This window comes from Halichoeres trimaculatus, unplaced genomic scaffold (assembly GCF_033239565.1).
Source record: "Halichoeres trimaculatus isolate MK-OKI-2021-1 unplaced genomic scaffold, fHalTri1.1 fHalTri1_scaffold_3, whole genome shotgun sequence".
NCBI lineage: Eukaryota > Metazoa > Chordata > Actinopteri > Labriformes > Labridae > Halichoeres > Halichoeres trimaculatus.
The window spans coordinates 18043319-18065028 of record NW_027437181.1 but is presented as its reverse complement, the minus strand read 5'-3'; the positions used below and the strand labels follow the sequence as shown (position 1 = coordinate 18065028).

At 38.4% G+C, this 21710-nt stretch overlaps 1 protein-coding gene and 1 long non-coding RNA gene across 2 annotated transcripts in view; one reads left to right on the top strand and one right to left on the bottom strand.

Annotated features, from left to right (window-relative positions):
• The window catches only part of lmo1 (LIM domain only 1), a 29101-nt gene extending 25179 nt beyond the window's left edge, over positions 1 to 3922 (top strand). The window contains exons 3-4 of the mRNA XM_074667173.1: positions 411 to 536; positions 3406 to 3922. Of these exons, the coding sequence (XP_074523274.1) occupies positions 411 to 536; positions 3406 to 3511 (232 nt within the window). The 3' untranslated portion in view covers positions 3512 to 3922. The remainder of the gene's footprint in view (positions 1 to 410; positions 537 to 3405) is intronic.
• LOC141788375 (uncharacterized) overlaps positions 1 to 21710 on the bottom strand; it is a 109106-nt gene that overhangs the window by 74460 nt on the left and 12936 nt on the right. The gene's annotated exons all lie outside the window — the stretch shown is intronic.

Genomic DNA, 21710 nt, shown 5'->3' with positions numbered 1-21710 from the left:
ACTGCAGCTGGCTTTGGTTGGAGACACGCTCATTAGGTATTTTAGCTGTGAAAAACTTTCAACAATTCAAATGCTTTGCGTCAGATCTGTTTTTGTTGCTTTTGTTTTGTGCGAAAGGGGTTTCTTTGAAGAAGGAGATTAAAACCATGTGATCATTTTAATTAGATCATTAGGCAAGAATTAAGATTTATGTTTGTGACTCTCATTAACAAAACACCAAGTAGGTGCCAAGAAAGATTGGTGTGTTGCATTCAATGTATTTTGCCCTATTTTCACTTCCATTGCAGCATTTTTCTCACTATCGTTCTTGCTGTCAGTGCATTTTTTTTGGTTTTGTTTTGTTTGCTCTTTTATTGCGTCAAGGTAAAGGGAAGGTGGGTTAATCTCTGTCTGTGCTCTCTGTCTTTCAGGCTCTTTGGTACAACGGGGAACTGTGCAGCCTGCAGTAAACTGATTCCAGCCTTTGAAATGGTGATGAGAGCCAGAGATAATGTTTACCATTTGGACTGTTTTGCCTGTCAGCTTTGTAACCAGAGGTAAGAATAGAGGATCATAACTGCCATATAACACCCCCTTAAAAAACAACATAAATTGAGGGTAAAAATTGAAAAATGCAGACATTAGAAGCTTTTGAGGTAAAGTAGTTTTCTCGATTGATAAAGTACAAGCCTGTGATAATATAAGATACAAGTCAGTATAATCAGGTATTGCACCATACCTTAGAGGATGCTACAATATACAACCAGATCAGATACGATGCTGTACAATACAATACTATATGAAACAATACAGAAAAAGTACAACACAATCCGATATAATTAACGTATGGCAGGATATGACACAGTATTGTACGTTGAAATATGATTAAGTACAGGATGATGTGATATGAAAAGGTACAGTGTAGTGTGGTAAAATATGTCACAATTAAGAATGGTGTGGCAGGGTACATCACAATACAGTAGAGTGTGTTAAGAAACGATAGATGTGTTATTGTATAATACAGTCAATGATATTGTGGGATATGTTACAATATGATACGATACAAACCAAATTGTTGAAATACATTATAATACAATTTGGTACTATAAAATACTATATGGTGGTCAGCCTATAATAGTTTTTTGATTAGCAATGCAAATAAGGAGAGAGCAGGTTAGCTGATGTCTTTATCCCATTGTTGATGTTGTTTAGTTTTTGCATTGATTAAATATAACAATTTGAATAATTATCATTCTTTGCACATTACAATCAAATCTATATGGTTATCTTAGTCAGTAACATGCTTCGGATAGATTCAGAATTACATTGTTAGCTAGTAGGGCTGGGCGATAATGGCAAAAATCAAGATTACTGTTAACTGAACTTTCTACCTCGATTTCAATTTTCACACTTAACTCAGTTTATTCTGTTAATTTGAAACAAGTTACTGATATAAAAAATGTACAGGTGAACAATCAGGGGTTATTTATTGAAGCAATGGAATTAAAAACACATCAGCTAGAATGAAAATGTTTTGTGGGCTAAAACAAATCCACATTTAGAGAGAGTATAACGGGGATTGAAACAATCGACACAGCAGGTTTATGTTGGTTAGTTTTGATTATTTTTGGATTAATCGCCTAGCCCTACTAGCCAGTGAATGTTTTGGATGTGATATGCTGTCATTCAGGATGGGAAAAATCTGTCATCCTTCATGGGAAAGTTAACATTACTAGACACCAGTCACACTGATGAATCATTACTTTTTTTAATCAGACTTGTTAGCACCCTGACCAAAACCAGCTTTTTAGCCACATTGTTTACCCATGTGATGCAAATGGAAACCAACAGTTTAACCCAACTGTATAGTCTATAATGTCAGCATATACGCTGAAGCAAACACTTATAACTCTTTTCTGCCAATTGATTTGGCCTGACATGTGATCCGTTTGCCTCTGGCATTGCTCATGTTACGGAAACTTAATAAACATTGTCAGTTGGAGTGTTGACCAATCAGAATGAAGCATCTTATAGCGATAAAGGATCAATATGAAAGTAAGGTTGTAAGATGCAATGCACTATGATGTAACTGAAATGATACAGTGCACACTATGTCACAAGCAAAGTGATATGATACAATACAATACCTAACTTTAAGATATACCATGATTTAATGCAACACACCTCACTCAGGGTAGCACATACCAATGCGAACCTACCAACGAGTCTGAAAAAGTCCCCCTGTGTTTGAATTAAAAAGGTTTCTTTTACTTCGCTCATTATTTTCTACCATTACTCCTTGCCAACAGTTTGCCCTTTTTGTAGCCAACTTCATAAAATTTTTTAAGCCGGACGGATGTAAAATTAGCTCTGTATTTATGTGTGAGGGAAGGTCTAGGAGCTACAAATAAGCCCTCAGGGGAATGTGGCTGCACAAGGGAGAGCAGACTTACAAAGGTGTGAAATGGTGTTTTTTTAATGATAGGAACCATTATGAAAAGCCTATGGTATGATACACATTGAATCTGATGTACCCAAATATTGCTTTTTCCCATTAATATACTGTCAGTAATGGCAGCACTCTGGGAGCAGAACGTCCTTTGCATGCTTGTCAGGGGTGCTGTGACCCTGTTCCTCCACACAGCACAAGCCCATTAACCTTGTGCAGGCCACATTCAGTTACCATAGTGAACACCTGCTGTAAGGGAATTATGACTGCAGTCACTCTCCTCAGCTGGCAGACATGAAGCCAGGTCTCATCTGGCACACTATTGCCATGGCTGTTCAACCAGCCTGGCTCATTACAGAAGCCTAACTATGCCCAGCTATATTCTTATCTTCAGCCCCCCACCCACCCTTCAGTCACATTATGGAGCTGTCACACAAACAAACCAAATCATAGAGGAGAACATCAGTGGGCCAGGCTGCTGTGTGTTATTCTCCCTCTTTAATTCACTGAGACTGAAGAGGAAAAACATTCTCGAGCTACTGGAACTAAACTGGCGTGTAAAAAGCTCACCCTGTGACAGAGTTTCTGTGGAAACTCTCGTGGTGCCAGTGCCTTTTTTTTTTTGCCAGGCCGAGGGGGAGAGTTGACCTGCCTTTCATCGGCTGCCAGTGCTCATGTCTGCTCGCTTTGAAATGAGAGGGTTGTCATCTACTTTATTTTGAAGCCACATATTTATGATGACCATTAAAACAGGCTTTGAATCAGGCACGGCACAGTGTCAGGTAAAACATCTCAAACCAAATGTGTGCAATCAAACAGAATCATCATTACCTGTTGATCTTGAATGCAACAATTTCCCTGCCAGAGCTCAGCCAGTGGACAAACACCACACACACACACACCACTTTGTAGTAATGCCAACAGTAATCACCTTTGTGTTTTTAACATTTTCCTGTGTTTGTTTTTCTCTGCTTCAGGTTTTGCGTGGGGGACAAGTTTTTCCTAAAAAACAACATGATTTTGTGTCAAATGGACTATGAGGAGGGCCAGCTGAACGGGAGCTTCGAGACACAGGTTCAATAGTGGGAAAGCTTGTGGCAGCAACAGTCGGCTCCACACTTTACACACGAGATGGATGTTCTGCTGCACTTGGAAAAAAAGACAAGCGTCTGTCTGCTTGCCTGCAATACTTTTTAAGACCCCTTTATCGGTCCTGAAGGACTGTGTTGTAAATGTTTAACTTTTTGCCCCTCCCACACCCCAACACTGAGCAGTTACAAATTTTGATGTACAGTTGTGCCTGCTTAGCTGAGCACTGTATTGCTTGTATGTTTTGTGAAATTTGTTTCCGGTTTGTTTGATTTTTCTTTTAGAAATGGTTCATTGGAGGGTATGTACAGTCTGTTTTCTCTGTATATATAAACTGGAACATTTATTTTATGAAATGTAATGCAATTTTATTACTAGTGTGAATTAAAGATTCTTAAATGTTAATAGTGAGTTTTTTCTCTTGGACCAAAACCAAAGTTGTGGAAGGAGGTCAACCCATGTGTTGATATGTAATCATGTCTCCTTAAAAAAAACTGCAATGCTATAAAAAGCCTTGCAAGAGAAAATATATTTGAAGTCCTTCAAAACATGATGCAACATAACACGTTTTATTACATTTTGCAGAGTTCTGATGGAATTAGAAATGCTGTTAAAAAATGAACTAACTAAGATTTTATTTGGAATAAAAGAATGCTTCTCCAAACTGTGTTGTTGTGAACGTGCAGGTGTCATGAAAGGGAGTGACTTAAGCTGAGCTGCTCTCTGTGATTCATGCTTCACTAATTGCCATCTGATTATGAGGGTGAATTGGCTTGGAAATGAAATGCAACAGCAAATAAATTAGAGGGAAAATAAATGCTCAATGAGTTTGAGCTCATTCAAACTCATCAGCGGCAGAGGTGCAGAGCTGTATTAAAAAGTCCTTTTCCCTGAAGACTCTGTTAATGGAGCTGTGTGACACTGGTTATCAGATGAAGTTATATCTGACACACACAAACACACGCATACACACACACCAACAGCCAACTATGTACCATGCTGTCAAATATCTATCTGGTCCTGTGACATTTTACACCAGTGACTTTGCTTATTAGATCTGTGAAAAAATTATCAAATACACATTTTATTTTAACCTGATTTAATTGGTATTTTTCTGGCATTATATCAGCTTATATACAGCGGTTGTGCTATTTGCCTTGGTAGAGATTTGCGATCGCAGAGGAAGTTTTAAATTATTAGGTCAAAATTAGTCAATTCAATCAACCTAGGGTTTTTTTTTATAAGGCCGTAACTTTAAGTTTTTAACTCATAAAAGTTATCTGGTATGCTGTGATTCTTAAAAGAACGTTATAATTTCATTTTCACAGCCCAAACTCATATCATCTGAAATGTTGTTTAACATAAAGCAGACAATTACATGGAAAAAAAAGTCCTGATATGTTAATCTGTAGTCAAATATTTGCTGACTGATTCACAGTAAATAACTGAACAGTTTTTGGATGACGAACATTGAAGCTTTATTTATTTATTTTTTGGCATTTTAAAGCCACTTTACATTCATTTGACAATTCTACAAAGTTAATACTGCTTTCATGTTACTGCAAGCTTAACAACAGAGACTTCTTAGAAAGACAAGATTACTTTACAGGGAGAATTAGCATCCATAGAAAATCTGAGCAGGTAAAAGACATGGCTTCTTTAAAACAGCAGCTCCTGTCCTGTCCTCCATATCTTATTTTATTTTAGTCTACATCCAGTATCAGGTCAACTGATGGATGTTATTGTGGACACAGGTTTATAACCTCTTGTCTCACTCAAGCCCAATGACATCACATATTACCAAACCTTAAATGTGACTTATTAGACCCTGAAAAACATAAAGACATGCAGTTAGTCATCTGACATCACTGGCTTTGATTTAACGTGATGCTGAAAAGTAGCAGAGTGAATGTAAGATGCCCTCTTCTGAACAAGGCAGGCATCAAAGATCAAACAACTAGACTAGATCAACCCAATAAAACACAAGTTAAACATCATGCAGACTACTTCACTTCTCATTTGATCTTACACACAGTGCATTTATGACACACATGAGTCAAAGAACCAAAATACGTTGACTGAAACATCCCAAAAGGGACAGCTGTGAGGTCAGTCAGTTTTTATTCTCAAAGGCAGAATGACAGAACTCCAAATGCACATTTTGCTCAAGTTGTGTTAAGAGAAGCCATTCAAATTTTTTTGAGCACTCAAAAACATCTTTAAAATAAATAAATAAATAAATAAATAAATACATCTCTTAAATGAAAACATTTCTTTTTCACTCCTGTCGAGCTTTATTTTTAGAAAAGGCCAGGGAACTTCAGTTCTTTAACCTATGTAGGATACTATTTAGGACCTCTTCGCCAGCAGGACACAGAACAGCAATATGATTTGCCAACATATAAATCAAGTACACAAAGAACATTAATTAGAAATTCATTAAAAATTCAGACTCAGTGGCAGGTGTGCAAATAAAGGATTAGGTAGACATCAATTATAGCACATAAGAGAACATTTTAATTGCAATTCCTGGATTGATTTACGGAGGGAAACAATCAGGCTCCATGCAATACAGCTGATTGCTCATTTTCTGCAAAAATAATGAGGAAAACACCTCACCAGGTACCACTGTTCCCAGCTGTAAATTCACACACACACAAACTTCTATTCAGCGTTATATGTGTGTGCTGATGAGCACATGCGTGCACAAACACTTGGAGGCTTATATAATGAGTACTCACAAACACATTTTTGATACTAATGCGATAATAAAACACATGCACATGTAGAATAAGGAACAGACAGACATGCACACACAGATACAGAAACACTCATCAAGATTTACAAATCCTGACACACACACACACACACACACACACACACACACACACACACACACACACACACACACACAGGCATGCTCACACACATAAATACACATGCACTGCAGCTTGGCATCCCCATCTGCTTGTGTTGGTGGAGAAGTTCTTAAGCACCAAATGTTGTGCTGTTATGACTCAAGTTTGTGAATTCTCCAACCTCCTCTGTGTTCCTGATTACTGCATTATGGCATCTGCTTAATTAGCTTGGCTTGTGTCATATGTTGCACACGGGGGGGTGTTAAAAAGTGCCCTTCCCTCTTGCTCATTATCTGCCTCGATTCATGTGATGTATAATCTCTCCTGACAGACATTCATATTGACATAGGGACAGCTGTCAGCAGAGCGTGGTCATAAAGGATGCACAAAGTATAAAAAACCACAAGGAAGGCAGATAGTGAAACTAGTGATTCTGTGCCTCCTCCTGGATCCATGGGCACCACAACACTTCTCATTATACTGAATTTAATTTTATGGATGAGAGTTTTTTGGAAGAAGACACCAACAGTTATCCATGTATTTTGATTACTTCAGGTAATATGAAAAGTAACCTCCTGCCAGTGTGTTTTCTAAATTGGTATGGTCTCCAACTCTTGGCAAGAAATCAACCTCATTATTGCCATGCAGGAAATTCTAATCATTATCTTTCCAACAGCTATGGACAACTGTTTCATGGCTTCAAAAAGTACTTTCTTGATCGGGCAAAGAATATTTAGATTGATTTTACAAAAGTTTGGCCTTTACAAATCATTGGGCCATATGGTTTCTATATATGCTCAAAAAGCTCGACAGAATTATTGCAGTTTAACAAAAAAAATCCCAATATAATTGCTTTACTAAAGAAACAAACTTTAACAAGAAGACTGTTGATGGACATCAACATTTTTATACCATTTGGTATAACTATGCAAAAAGGTCAGGACTGCAAACACAGTGGTGAACACAGCATTAAGCTCTGGTACGAGGTGTCTGTTACCTTAAGCTCCTGTTGTGTTTGCAACATTTGCTCATTGTCTCCTGTCTTCTTTTCTGTTCTGTTGACTAGTCTGTCTTTGACTGCAAATCTAAAGTTTTATGCCCTTCAAATGAAATTAAGAATAATCATGAAAACACCCCCCTGGTTATATTGTTATATTGAGGTGTAATTGGAAAGTTTTTTTTTTTATTATTATTGTGATGCACTTGGTGCACTGTTTTTTTTTCTTTTAACCTGTTCAAATAAACAAATAAATGAATGAAATAAAACTTAATTTTAGAAAGAAATGATTTTAAAGATATTCTAAAACAATAAACAACAAAAAAAGAACCTTGCGGTTGCAAGAGGGAAAAAAGCAAGAGGATCACCAAAGCAAGCTGTTTGCATCATCCTGGAACTATGTATGTGCCAAGTAATGCATGTGATATAATGTATGTAAGGGCTTAAAAGAAAAAGTAGAAAGAACTTTGGAGTCTTTGACTCCTCACAAACAGAAGAATTGTGGGACTGTTATTCCTTTCCCAGACACTTGCATTCACAAGTCTCAGTGAACAAGCTACAAACACTGCCTCTTAATCGTGTAAGCACTGCTGTCCTTTGCTTTCTGTGGGCTTTGGCATCTTACTGTTTGGAAGCATCAAAAGGTAGCTGGCCATCCAAAAAGCAATCCATCCTGGTGATGATGATGCCAATGAGGTTGATGTATTTTTGTGTCTGAATGCGTAATGTTTATTATATAACAATCTGAATGAATAATCTGTGTTCTCCTCATATAAGCCATTATGCTGTCCTTCAAACAGACAGCTGTGACCTTACAGCCACAGAGACAAAGCTTCAGCGTTTGTTTGAAAATGTGGTGAACACAGTCATCTTAAATAAATGGAAATATGAGCAGAAATGGAAACCATGGTCAAGTGACTATTATCCCCCTTGAAAATAAACTGAATTTCACACCCACTCCCAAACTCCAACATATGTTCGACTGATGCCTAATGGGCCTACTCGTGCTATTCGCCAGAGACTGGAGAGGGCAATTAGTCGCGTGTGGCTTTGATTAGGCCGATTCCACAACAGTGCTGGAAGGAATATGGAAAACAAAATACTAAATTACTGCTGAAGCTCTTTTTGACAGAATGCAGAATGCAGGAAGCCATAAAACTCCATGGTAATAACAGGTAAATGTGAACATCTTAACTATAGTATGGTGCCCTGTGGCTAAGATTATGCATATTCTACCTACAAACAGCCTGTGCAGAGCAATGCATATAAAAAACTGAAATAAATGGCTACAGATGCGTGAACTTGCCCTGAAAGAGGTTTGCTTACTCTGTGATCTCATTCTTAAATGAAACCAATTTGCCTAGAAATTGGTTCTAAGGCCTAATGCTGAACTCTGTACATCAGCTCCACCACACACACACACACACACACACACACACACACACACACACACACACACACACACACACACACACACACACACACACACACACACACACACACACACACACACACACACACACACAGAGCTTTTTACAGACGCACTTTCACAGTCACACTGCTTCCACCCCTTCCCTCGCTGCAAATCATGTTTGACTTTGAAGTGCTAATTTTGGAAGTTTAGCCAATTTTTATTTGCTGCTTTGAAATGTATCCCCTAAGCTGCTGCACCAGCAATGAAATATACAGACCTTTACAATGAGGGATAAGTGACCAAAATGAGAAGCGCCTAGTTTTCTTCCCAACATTATATAACTGTGAATAATCCCCACATAGCATTTTCTCCTGTGCCATCACTGCCTCAATTTATATTCAAAAATATTATGCAGACTTTTACTTTTTTGCTTATTCCTCAATCCCTGCTTTAAGTTAGAGCTAATTTAAGATATCTAAAGTACAATGCAGCAGGAAAAAAAACCTAATATAGTTTTCAAATTAAAGCTGTGTTTTATCAGTGAATGAGGAAAAAATTGGGAGAGAACAATATTCCCAAAATATCTTTTCTCTACATTTTTACATAAAAACTATTTGGAGGTTTTACAAAAGACACCCAATGAGTGTCCAATAGTAGTAATATTGCATCAGTACTGTAATTCTCTGTAGGTGAAAACTGGGTTTATGACTTCATCTAGTAGAGCATTCACTGTCACAATCTTCCTTACAGTTCAAGGCCCACATGATCTCACACCATACCACACCAAAAAGGACTGGATAATATACAAAGCAGTGTTTACCACTGTGATGGATGCAAGGATGACCTCAATCACAATCCTTTTTTAACTGCTTTCAGCCGGGGCCGGGGCATTATGTAGTAAAATAAGTTGATCAGATTGGCTGCTCACCAAGCAGCCCGGCTAATAACATGGAAAGCAAAGAGCTTGAGGGAGAGAAGATTTGGAATGTGGACCCCTCCACTTTCCAGCGCTGCTCTGCTTTAACACCATCCTGGACTTGGCAATAAATTGCTTTGGTAATCAGCTTTTTGAAAAGCTTATTTATTGCTCGTTTTGTGTTTATTGTAGTTCCCAGAATGAAATACAAAATTGGATTTTATTACATGTGCAATTTTCTCCTCTTGTACAGAATGGAGTGAAAGAGGGCACACCACCTCACCACCTTGTTGGGTATGGATGATCCAGAGAGGAAGCATACTGTATGGTATTTTTGATAGACTGTGTTTTGCTGCATTCTCTTTGTACTTGAAAAATTACACAATTGGACGGAATAGAAATATCTATGTATAAAGTGCAACCTTGTGTACCATGCTTATCAGTATGTCAGTTTACTTGATCATTGTACAGTTGTTATGGAAATGTTGTGCATCTGCAACTAGAAAAAAATAACATGTTGTGTCTCGACTTAGCAGTGATTTTTACAGGTAAACTGAAATATACTGAGATGATGATGCTCTGGTAAATCTAAACTATGAAGTGAGTGAGTATGTAAGGTTTATAATATAGGTCAAATGGTAACCTCTAGTGATCAAAAATTGAGTTAATTGCAGTACCTCAAGTGTCCACTTGAGGCTAGCTGCAAAAGCCAAGGACTCTGTGTTGGGTCCCATGCTGAAATGTCAATTTTTGTATCAAATGTTAACATTTTAACAGCCTGTTTTAATCTATGTTGACAAGCATGGTCAATTTGTTTTGAATTAATCCTGTTTTATCTTTGTGTATATATTTATGAACGCACTGTAGCAAAAAACACCGCTGTGTAAAACTCATCCAACCTTAACATTTCCAGTCCCCACACTACTGACAAAGAGAATCCTCAGTTATTTCCAGTTGAATACAATGTAGAACAACTTATCAACAACGTTGATAAGCTAGCTGCTCTTTAGCAAAAGTGCACTTTACATGAGTGTTACTGTTGCTTTCTATTGAGACAAATGTTGATTTTTTAAAATGAGCAATAAAGTCCGGAGCTATTTATACATGAAGTTAATCCTCGTCAACATTCTTGTAAAATGACGACTGTATTTGGCACAAGTTAGCCAAATTGCACAAACAGCTTAAATCCATTCAAAACACACTTTGGCTTCGACGGTCAGTTACTCTGTTTTTGTCTCAGAAGAACATTCTGTTTCAAAAATAAAATCAAGATTGTGTTGTGATATTTTCCCTCAACACCATGTGTCAGCATATGTAACCTTGCTAAGGTGTGAGACTGTGTGTGTCCATCACTTCTTTTTCACTGAAGTTAAGATGCTGTTTGAAAAAAATCACTGAGAAAGTCTTCTTGTGGTTTTAATTGTCTGAATTCTGACAGGAAGTGAATATACTTCTTGTAATACAAACCTATAAAGGAGCTTTTTGAAAAAAGTCAAAAACAGAATAAATGTATGCTTCTAACTAGTGATGCGTTGTTTACTCTGGTTTTCATGGCATGGTAGTTGCTCATTTACTCAAAAAAGACCACGGCAGATAGCTGTTACACACCTGATTTGCATTGAAAGCTCTAATTTCGTCCATAACTCAATTACTTTTCATGTCTGTTTTTTATTCCATTATACCTTTTCTTTATTTTTTGATAAGTCAAACGAATAAGCAGCATATTTTTGCAATAAGTAAGGGATAATGTTTAGTGAGCAGGTGATGATGCAAGTTATTAAACAGCTACCAATCAAAGACAATAGCACAGTGACACTGGGTCTTGATGAAAGACAATTTCATTTATTTAAAATTGATTCCACTGATTCAGTGGTTGCTAGCACTTCTGCAGTAACAGTGTTTTGCTCAGCCTACTTGGAGGTTCAAATAATATCAAATGTAATGTTTTCATCACAATAACATTGTGATTCACAGTGAGCACAGCTCTGATTGATTGGTCCATCACTTCTCCCATATAACATTAACGTTAACATTAACATTAACATTAACATTAACATTAAACATATCAATGGTCGCTACACAATTATCATGCAAAGAAGAGTTGGCTTCTGATTTTGCCTGGTAATGTTAATAACCCGACCTTTATCTTGCTACAATAAAACAAGAGCAGTGGCTTATATTCAATTTCATTACATTATTTCTGCATAACTTCCAAAGCTAGTCTTATTCAAATCAGCAATTATTTTGGTGGCACAAAGTAACAATGAAATCCAAATGAGATCTCTGTAGCACTGACATACTTTCTGCTAGCAGGTACAGGATGCCTCATATATGATTAATTAATTGCGGCAGCCTGCCATCTGTGTTTTAACTGATTAAATAGCTCACAAAGTGGGATGCACCTTTTGATGTGAACCTTTTGGGAACTGGTTCTGTCTTTGTATTTCTACCTTGATTAAGCACAATACTTCACCACTTCCTCCAGCCCTCTATTTCAAAGTCTCTTTAATTTGGGAGGAAAGGACACAAAGGCATTTGGGGTGCTTTAAAATCTTGCCCATTTCCAGTAGTCAGGAGGCTCTCCCTTTTTCTCACTCTTTTTGTTTTTTTATAAAGTGAATGTTTCACACAGGGCTGGGCCGGTGAGCAAGCATCGAGCTTTCAGATAAAAATTGATTCCAGTAAATTCTCACCTGAGATCCATCACGGTGAAAGGCTTTAAAAGGTCACACATGTAATAAGTTCCTATGGTCTCAGTCCCTCCAATAATAGGCCTTTAGTCTGCCATGGAAGGCTGGTATATAGAAATAATTGAGTAATCTGTGGACCATTCAATTCAATCGTGGGACTCAGTGACAGTGCAAGGCCTGCTGGGCTGTGAAGAGGTTGTTCTGGAGAGTCTTTCTGCTGCCAGGGAAATGGTTTGTCCCCGAAAGCCATGCACCTCCATCTTTGAAACGGCACAGTGGATCACTGACATTTCAGAGGCTCTTCCAGGCCTAAATTGTATCGGATCATGTCAGCATTTCATGTCAGAACGAGGACAGATTATGACACGATATAAATGTATTGCTCAGAGCGCTCATTAAATAAAGGCGTTCTTTATCCTGAATTAGCATGTATCCTTGATACATCCTCCTACATCATAACACATGGTAATGCCCATCTGGTGTAAAGGGCAGCTTTTAAGTTAAGCAACAGTTTCAATCAGTAAGGATCTTATCTTCAGGACCAGTGGCTAACACTTTTAAGGCATGACCATGAGGGTCATAAGTTGCCTTAAATTGGAGGTGAGAACATTTTAGGCAAAAACATATATTATAATACCCAACTTAAAGGGGTTGTAAGGACTATCTGGAAAAGCTGGTGTGTTTCAAGGATTCATGCTGTGTTCCATTTACATTAAAACTGGGAAGTGAAAAACCTGCCGTAACAGCAATATTTCTGTATATAAACATTAGATAATACTATGTGTACTAGGAGTGGAAGAGAAAATAATTGAAAATCGATATATCAGGAATTTTTGTTTGACAATTTCAAAACAGGGATTCTTTGCCAAAAAATCGATTTATTTTTCAAATTCATATTCTTCATTTCAGTCTTTGTTTATAAACTGGATTGGAAAAAAGTAACCACTTTTCTCCAGCAGGGGTTGAAATGTTTCTCTGACTCACATGATGTGCATTTCTGGGGAAAATATGGCTCTTGATATAGCCTGTGGACATTATCATTATCATTTAACTTTTTCAAATGGTTTGATGTTAAAAAAATCAAACAATAAATTGCAAAAATCATTCATATCGAAGAATTGCAATTTAAATCGAATCAGCACCCCAAAAAATCGCAATAGAATCAAATCTTGAGATTAGCATATCGTCCCAGCCCTAATGTATATGGCTGATTTATTGCGATAAACACAAGTCAGAAATGCTAAAATAAACAGAATATAACCGGAGCTTAATTACTGTTTACACCCGAGGCAGCCATCTTTGATTGTAAACTAGGGGGTGTGGATCCCCCAACTTCCCAGTAGGAAATTCTGACTTTAGGGGGCAGCTCAGTTGAAATTTCCCACTCAAAACTCATAAATGCACCAAAAGACGCCATTTCCCATGAGCACTCTCAACCCACTGTTGTAAAAAACTCGACTCTTACCAAGACGTGCGTTTGTTTTGATGTAAATAAAAGTAGAGCAGATCTTCTCCTTTACACCACTGTTTTTTGTTCAAGAAAACTTTTTACAAGGGATTTGACAGACTGTCAAGTTTGAACACACCACTGCAGTATAACTGCTGCATTGGGTTGGAATGAACATTATCACAGAGTCTAGCCTATGTTTTAGCCTTTAGCTTGTGTTTTAGCCTTTAGCCCATGTTCTATTACTCTCCTGTTTAGCTTTTTTCTGCTGATATTCCTTTCTGTCCTTTGTCTCTTTGACAGTCAAGCTCCAGTGTCCACCATTATAACAAATTATTTTAAGCAGAGAAAAACACAGATCTCTCTTACGATTATGTTTTCGACATGTTGAGAAATGTAAAGCTTGACAGGCCTGCCCTGCCCCCTTAGTTATAGCAGGAAAATCATACTCTGTGGCAGTGGTTAAGCAAATAGGGGGCCTCCATGTAAAGCTGACAACTGCGTTGTGAATTAGTGAAAAGGCATATCTGTTAAGCATCATCCTTGTAACTTCAGAAAATAAGTATCTCTGTACAGCAATGTCAGATCTCTCAGTTCACTCAAAGACTGTCTGGCAGATGAATAATCTTTTCATATTGCAATTCAATGAGACTGCTTAACACCATGGCCTTTGAGTGAACCACATCACTCATCACTGCATCTCTTTATCTATCTTGCCACACAGCAGTCACTTCCTCTGCAATCTTACACAGGATTCATCCCTATCTGAGCTGGATCAGAATTTATAAGTAAAAAAGACATACCTTTTTCCATTCAACATGTTAATTCTTTGTATTTAATTTACCTCTAATGGGAACTTTTTCTGAAGGCAGTTGACAATACAACCACATTAACATGCAGCTGATGCCAGGCAGTGAGAAATGGACCTTCTGTCTTGAAATGTCTGCAAACTAAAACATCTTTTGCGGTCAAAATAGTCTTTAAAGATCATTTTATTTTCAGCAAAAAAATGGATCCTACCCATCAAAGAACAGTTCTCCACACATACACATACACAAAACATGACAGATTTAGAAATATGACTTAAACCAGAACAGATGGCCCAAAAAAGTAAAACACAGTAATTCAATCTGGCTAATGGGAGGAAAGCCACAAACTGCCGCCATTCTCATTTCTCTGACTGAGAAACTGGGCTGAATTGCTTCTCCAGCTTTGATGCTCAACCCCTCTATCATAGTGTGTTTCTGTGTTCCCCATGCATATTATAAGACATTTAAAAGGAAAACAGTGTATATTTACTAGACATGCCTCACCATGTGCACAGACAGGAGCTATTAGTGCCTAGACAGAGGGGGGAAATGCATTGTAATTGATTGTTACAAAAGATTACCCTCTTCAAGAAGCATCAAGCTATTTCAGAGCAGCATTTGAAGTGTTAGAGCGCCGTGCAAAGAAGGTTCTCTCAGCGTCGCACATTCGCGCTGACATGCAGTTTGCAAAACAATTACCATGCGCTGCTGTTTGATCTTTGTCCCCACTTTGGTTCTTTATAAGTGTGAGGACAAACTCAGTCGCCAGCCATGAGGGCAATCTTGGTTTCAATCAAGGGATTTCACTTATAGACAAACAACACATATTGAAAAGTTGTGCCTTTTGAAATCTCAGTCCCTACAAAGTTGGTAAACCATTTAGCATAAGATCCTGAGAGTGTTTGGAAACATACAGGCAGTTTGGTGTGGAAAGAAATGCACTGAGTGGACAATACAGCATCCAACTGCATGAAACAAGTCACTACTGCTACTGGAAGAACCAATAAGTCTTAGCCTTATGAAGACAAAATATTCCTGTGTCTGGAATTGATTTAATTTCACTCACTCTCAGGATGTTTATGAAAGAATCTCCAGTTACAGAGGGGCTGTGTTCTCTCTTGAGCTGTACTCAACAGCCCAGTGACTGTGAATGCATGCTTCAACCTAACAAACTCATCAAGTCCTTATTTTGTGCAGAAATGAAGACAGACTGAACAGTTCGTTTGATGGGGAAGCACCTGTGTGATAAAAGATTGGTAATGTGGGTTAAAATGGGTCATGGGGTTCTAAATGTGAAATACCAAACTAGCAGAAAATTGGTTACTGTATTGCAGCATGTAGAGTGGAAACTTTGAGTCAGTATTTGGAGGAGATATATATTAACCTGCTGGGCCATGGGCACAACTTTCCAACCTTATTGTTGACAGCTTTTATGAGACTAATGCACTTTGTGATGTATAGCATAATAACCCAGTCCATGACTGTAGGGCCTTTCTCTTATTATTGGCTGCCGAGTGGATCAGGCAAAATTATTGTAATGAGACAAAATTTCCATACAACAGCAAAATGAGTTCATTACTCTAAGTTATATTGGTGGAGTCACCAAAAGAAATTGATGGTTTTATTAAGCTGAAATTGAATTTCAGCCATAAACAGAATTACACAAACAAGAAGACAGGAAAATGTAATAATAATCACATTAGTGTTATCAAAAAGGTTATCAGAAAAGCCTCTGCTGCTTCTTATTTACTGCTTACTTCTTCCGTCTGAAGGAGAGCTTCTTAATTTGATGGGCAGATTTTTGAATAGTTGCCTATCAGAACTGATTACAACCCAGTGCACGTTATTTATTGAATGAGGGAATATAACACTTGAAACGGGTCGATTCCAGTATTTGTGAAGCTTGAAAAAGACCATACAGAAGGTGGGTCAATGTAGCAGAAACTTAAATGTTCCTCTCTTCAGAGCTTGCTTCTACTCTACCTGAGTAAATCTATGGGAATGCTGGGAGATTTAGTCTCTTTGACACTTGCTACAACTTTTAGGGCTCCCAAAGTTTGACAATATCCTAAAAGAAAGAAAAGAACTTGCAGGTTTTCCCTCGGGTAAGTTTGGGTCTATTTTATATTCAAAACTAGTGTGGATATGGTGTCTACATGTATATAACACTGACCTCCTAATTAAAAGAGACTTTAAGCTTGATTAACAAAAAGATTTCACGGCTTTTGCACCTGCTAACCCATGCAAATGAGCCAAAAAAAATATCTAATCACTGAGAAGCAAAATATGCCCTTTTCATCCTTAAATGAGCCTCATCGCAAAAAAAATATCTCCCTTGTTCATTAACACCGGTGCTAACAGTGCTGCACAGTTTTCTGTTTGTTCTGAGGACAGTGGAAAGAGCAGGAAACGGGGCAAGAGTAGGGAGTGGCATGCGGTAGACAGGCCATAGGCTGGATTTGAACCTGGGCCACGCGCAAAAGGGGGAGCCTCATGGAGCGCTACCTAGACCACTAGGCCACCTGGTCTCCAACAGTCCTGCAAAGCTAAATTAAAAGTTTTGCTGTTTGCGGAGAGTTGGTGGTATTTAGGGTGTTGTCTTTACAAGCATTTTAACGCTTCTCTGTTTCTAACTCTTTATTCACCTAGACAACAATTAAAAATGATCAATCTGTAAATGTAGTCTGTTGACATTTCTTTAATATTACTGTTCTAACAATGAAGGATTAAGGCCTTGTAGCAAGGTATACCCGTACCAGTCAATCTGAATGAGCCCCCTTCATACAGCTGTGACGTTTGAGAGCCGAAAACTCTGTTTACCAGTTTCTACACAAAACCATGAAACTGGAGTTTTCCAAAATAATCACTTTGGCAGAAGTTTTCAGAAAACATTGTTTTCAGTTACGTAAAACTGTGGTTTCGTGTAGACAACAGGCCCTAATGTTTAAAAATATATTAGAGATAGACTGATATGGATTTTTTGGGGCCGATACCGATACTCATTATTAGTAGGCAAGAAAGCCAATGACCGATATTTGAAGCCGATATTCATTTGCAGTCAAAGTGAAAATATTGGTGTAAAACATTTTGAACAAGACAAACTTCAACACTTAACTGCAATCAAATGCCTTCAAGCATATGTTTATTAAACAGCTCCCACGCTTCGCAGCATGTTTTATAAAGTTAAATGAAAACTTAAAAAAAAAAAAAAATAGGTTGAGTTTTCTACAATAAATAAAGTTTTCCAAAATTTCTATGTAACTGCAATAAAACTGGACAGAATTAAGTTTGTGCTGCCTTTTACAGACATGTAATGCAGCTAAATTAAGTTTCTGTTTGGTTTTACATGACTGATTTTAAATGTTTTGACCATCTAGGGCTCCCATAGTGTAGACAGGGAGAAACTCAGTACAGAGAAGCATCAGAGCCAAAACAACTCAGTTTTGAATGGGTTCCATATCGGCTGTCGGATTAAAAAAAAGCTGATGCAGATATGCCCCAAAATGCCAAATATCGGCCCGATAATTGGCCCGGCGCACCAACTAATTCTTCCACAAACTGACCCAATAAAATGTGTGAGTGAGCTAACTCAATAAAATGCTAAGGACTTCCCATCTCCATGCAGCTGAGCTGACCATATGTGGACACTATGTAGTGCCATCAGGCTGACAGTGCACAGTGCAGCAGAGTGGAGATGCTTACAGCTCATTTTAGTCGCAACAAATTGCGAAACTTGAGCAAACTGTACAGAGCTGTCGGACTTTGAGGGCAGACAAATGTTGTACAGTTTTCAGTGCAATAAGCAGTCAGAAAAGAATCTTTGTTAATTTTCTCCTTTGCCTTTTTGCATTCAGCTACAGTTTGATAAAAGTCAAACAATAAAGAGCACAGTCTCCAGGTGGATCCTGAAGCTGATCTTAATTTCATAATGTATCTACTGGACAAAGTATCAGTAGTCTATCTCCAAAGGTTAGCATCTCTGACAGTAGCTGGCTGTACTCTCCAGCTGTCCACTGAGGAGTGGCTCAGTGCATCCTCTACATCAGCTGATTATGCTATCTATCAAGCCCAGCTGTCACTGCCCATTTAAACCTTTGTCAAGTCCTCCATGCAATGCAGCCTGCAGTAAACCAAATAATTGCACTTTTGTAATCCAACACCTGAACATTAACTGCCATGTACATTTCTGAGGCAGAAAAGCAAAACGTAGCATTTAAAGAGTGGTGTTTTGGGACTTGTGTTGCATTAATGGCAGTATGGGGAGTAGTCTTAATGACAAAAACACTGGTATGGAAACTAACATTTTTCCTTGTTTGTTGTTGTAACAGCAAGCTAATAGAAGGGAAAACAGATGCCGGATCCTTTTTTCTTGTTGCCAAGGCACAAACAGGATGCTGGCAGCTACAAAGATTCAATTATAAAAAGTACAGAAAATAATTAGAAAAAATAATAGCACTTGAAAAAAATTGCCCCTCCAGAAATTGCGCATAACAATAAATCCGTTAATTAGCTCATTAATATTCAATTGGGGTCAGTGGACTTAATGGAACCTTTTTCATGGGCCAAGGAAATGTTTAACACTCACTTTTCCTCTGCCTGTTCTCATTATCAACTATGCACAGGCGGGCCTTATCAGCGCTCCAGATGGCGAGGAACAATGCAGCACCATTATCGTCTTACAGCAGCGTGTGTGCCTTGTAACCGGTGTGTGCCTGGGACAGTGAAGTATAGATACTGAGGCATTTAGTGTAATTGATATGTGGTATATATCGTATTGTTTAGGCCTGTTTGTTTGCTCTGCTGGTATTCAAGGCGAGAGGAGAGGCGAAGATTGATTTTCACCGCAGCCATTCCCGCTCTCACCGCAGGTCACAGATAACTTGTCAACGCAGGTTTTTGGGCATGGTGTAAAATGCATCAAGGCTAAACTCTCTCGGGCATAGTGGAGGATAGGGAGTTTCATCTCTGCAAACACAAGCCCTCTCATTGCCGTTACCTTGTGCATGAGACAGATGTTTTATTCAACAAGTACATGGGATGGAGGGATGTCACAGCAAAAGCTTTCCTGCATCTCTGCCCTGTATGATCCTTTCTATGAATTATTCTCTGCTTAGCAAACACAAACTAACGCAATATACATTCACTTTCAGCTGTGACATTTTTACAGTTTTTAAGGAACAATTGATATATTTTGAGACGCTCTTCAATTAAAAATAATGATTTTGATGTTTACTTCAGAACAACAAACTAAATGTGCTGTTTGACAGAATAAATGAATTAGCTTATTTGAACTTGAATTAAAACAAATTTCTTTTTTAGAGCTACCTCCCTGAGTTATTTAACACCGCATCCTACTGCAAGTCAGTCTGATATTTCTAACTCCATTCAAACATCTCGTCTGGTTGCAGAGATGATCTGTAAACTTGCTCTGTCCCTGCCTGTGCACTCTCTCTCCGTAAGCTTCTCAAAGATTCAGATTACTTCAAGCTATTTTCCCTGACATGCGGCATCAGCCTATCATCAGAAAGCAGACCAAGACAGAGCCGCTCATGCATACACAATTTGCCAGGAAATGACTGTGTCAAAGTCTAACGTAAAGCCAAGTTTAATTAATGTAGGTATGATGAAAGCTAAGTTGTCACTACGGGGCATTTTACACAAATGACATTTACATTGCCTTTGTTGGGGGATCTCTTCCCCTAAATCAGGAACACCAAGTAATATGCTAGCAAGGATTTTACACTTGTGTGATTTTCTGAGCGGAGTAAATAATGCAATCTGCCAAGAAATCTTCATTCACTGACAGTCAAAAAGGAAATTGATGCCACTTGTTACAAATATTCAGCGCATTTATTTTTTTATCAGCCTTTCCCATAACACTGAGGATTAATGTGCCTCAGTTCGGAAGATGAACCGTGACATCGTCATTTTCCATTAACGTGCTCCATCTCTTGTATCCATCATTATATCTACAATAGTTAAATGTCATCCTTTTTAAAGCCAACGTTTTCAGTCTCATCCAAGGTTATCCACCTTTAAAAAATATGGATCAAAACATGAAAGCAAAGAGTTTGTTGTTTCCTCTGTTTAAAGCAAAAGGCTGGAGTTTTACAAAGATAAAGGCTGCCGCTCTTGTTCTTAACATGTCAGTTTATTGACACCATTCTCACAGCAGAGGGAGATTATTAGAAATGATAGATAATCGCTTGATAAAAGAACATTTTTTGTGTCAATTCAGTGGTGTGGATAAATACAGGGTTTGACTGAACTTAAAAGAGATTTTCTCATATCTCCTTGTCAACTTGGTGAAACTAAAGACGAAAAGTAAAATTGAATTCACCTGGCTGAAACAATGTAGGTAGGAGGATTTAACAAAGACAGCGTTTCCAAACAAATAAATGTCTTTGAGCTGGGAGAGCTAACAGAGCAAAATGGCTTGCGGAGAATGCGGTGAATGTGCTGAATGTGCGACGGCTATCCCTCAAATAGAGGTGATCCTAAATCATGTGCTTAAAGGTTCTAGCTGGAGAGCCCAGGTGTCATGGATAATTCCTACTCAGATATCTATAGCCCTCACTATCTCACCCCTTCCTCTCTCTTAGCTTAGCTCCACCTTTGTCACTCTGTCAAACAGGCAAGCTGCCATCCTATTGATCCCCCCACTCCCACCATCTAAAGACACCCACCCCCCACCCTCAGGCCCAGACCTGAGGCCAGTCACTAAACCTGTGGGTAAAGGGAAAGAGGACACTCCCCACTGAGTGCAATTGGGATTTGAGAAACTTAAACACTTCTCAAGCACAAAATTTCAGCCTGGGCAGCAGAGAGGGGATTCTGTCCTCAGGCCCCCTCATGCTCACCTGATCAGAAGGTCAGTCCCATCACCATCGTCCTTCTTGCCCATCTTGCACTCTTGACGCCTCTCAGTAGCTCTGGAAGGTGCTCAGCTTTCTCATTTACTTCAAACACTGCTGTCAACAGTTTTTGCTGCTGTCCTTGACTCGAAAATGATACCGGATTCATATTTTTTGAGGATGACACACCGCAGGGATGAAGGCCAAA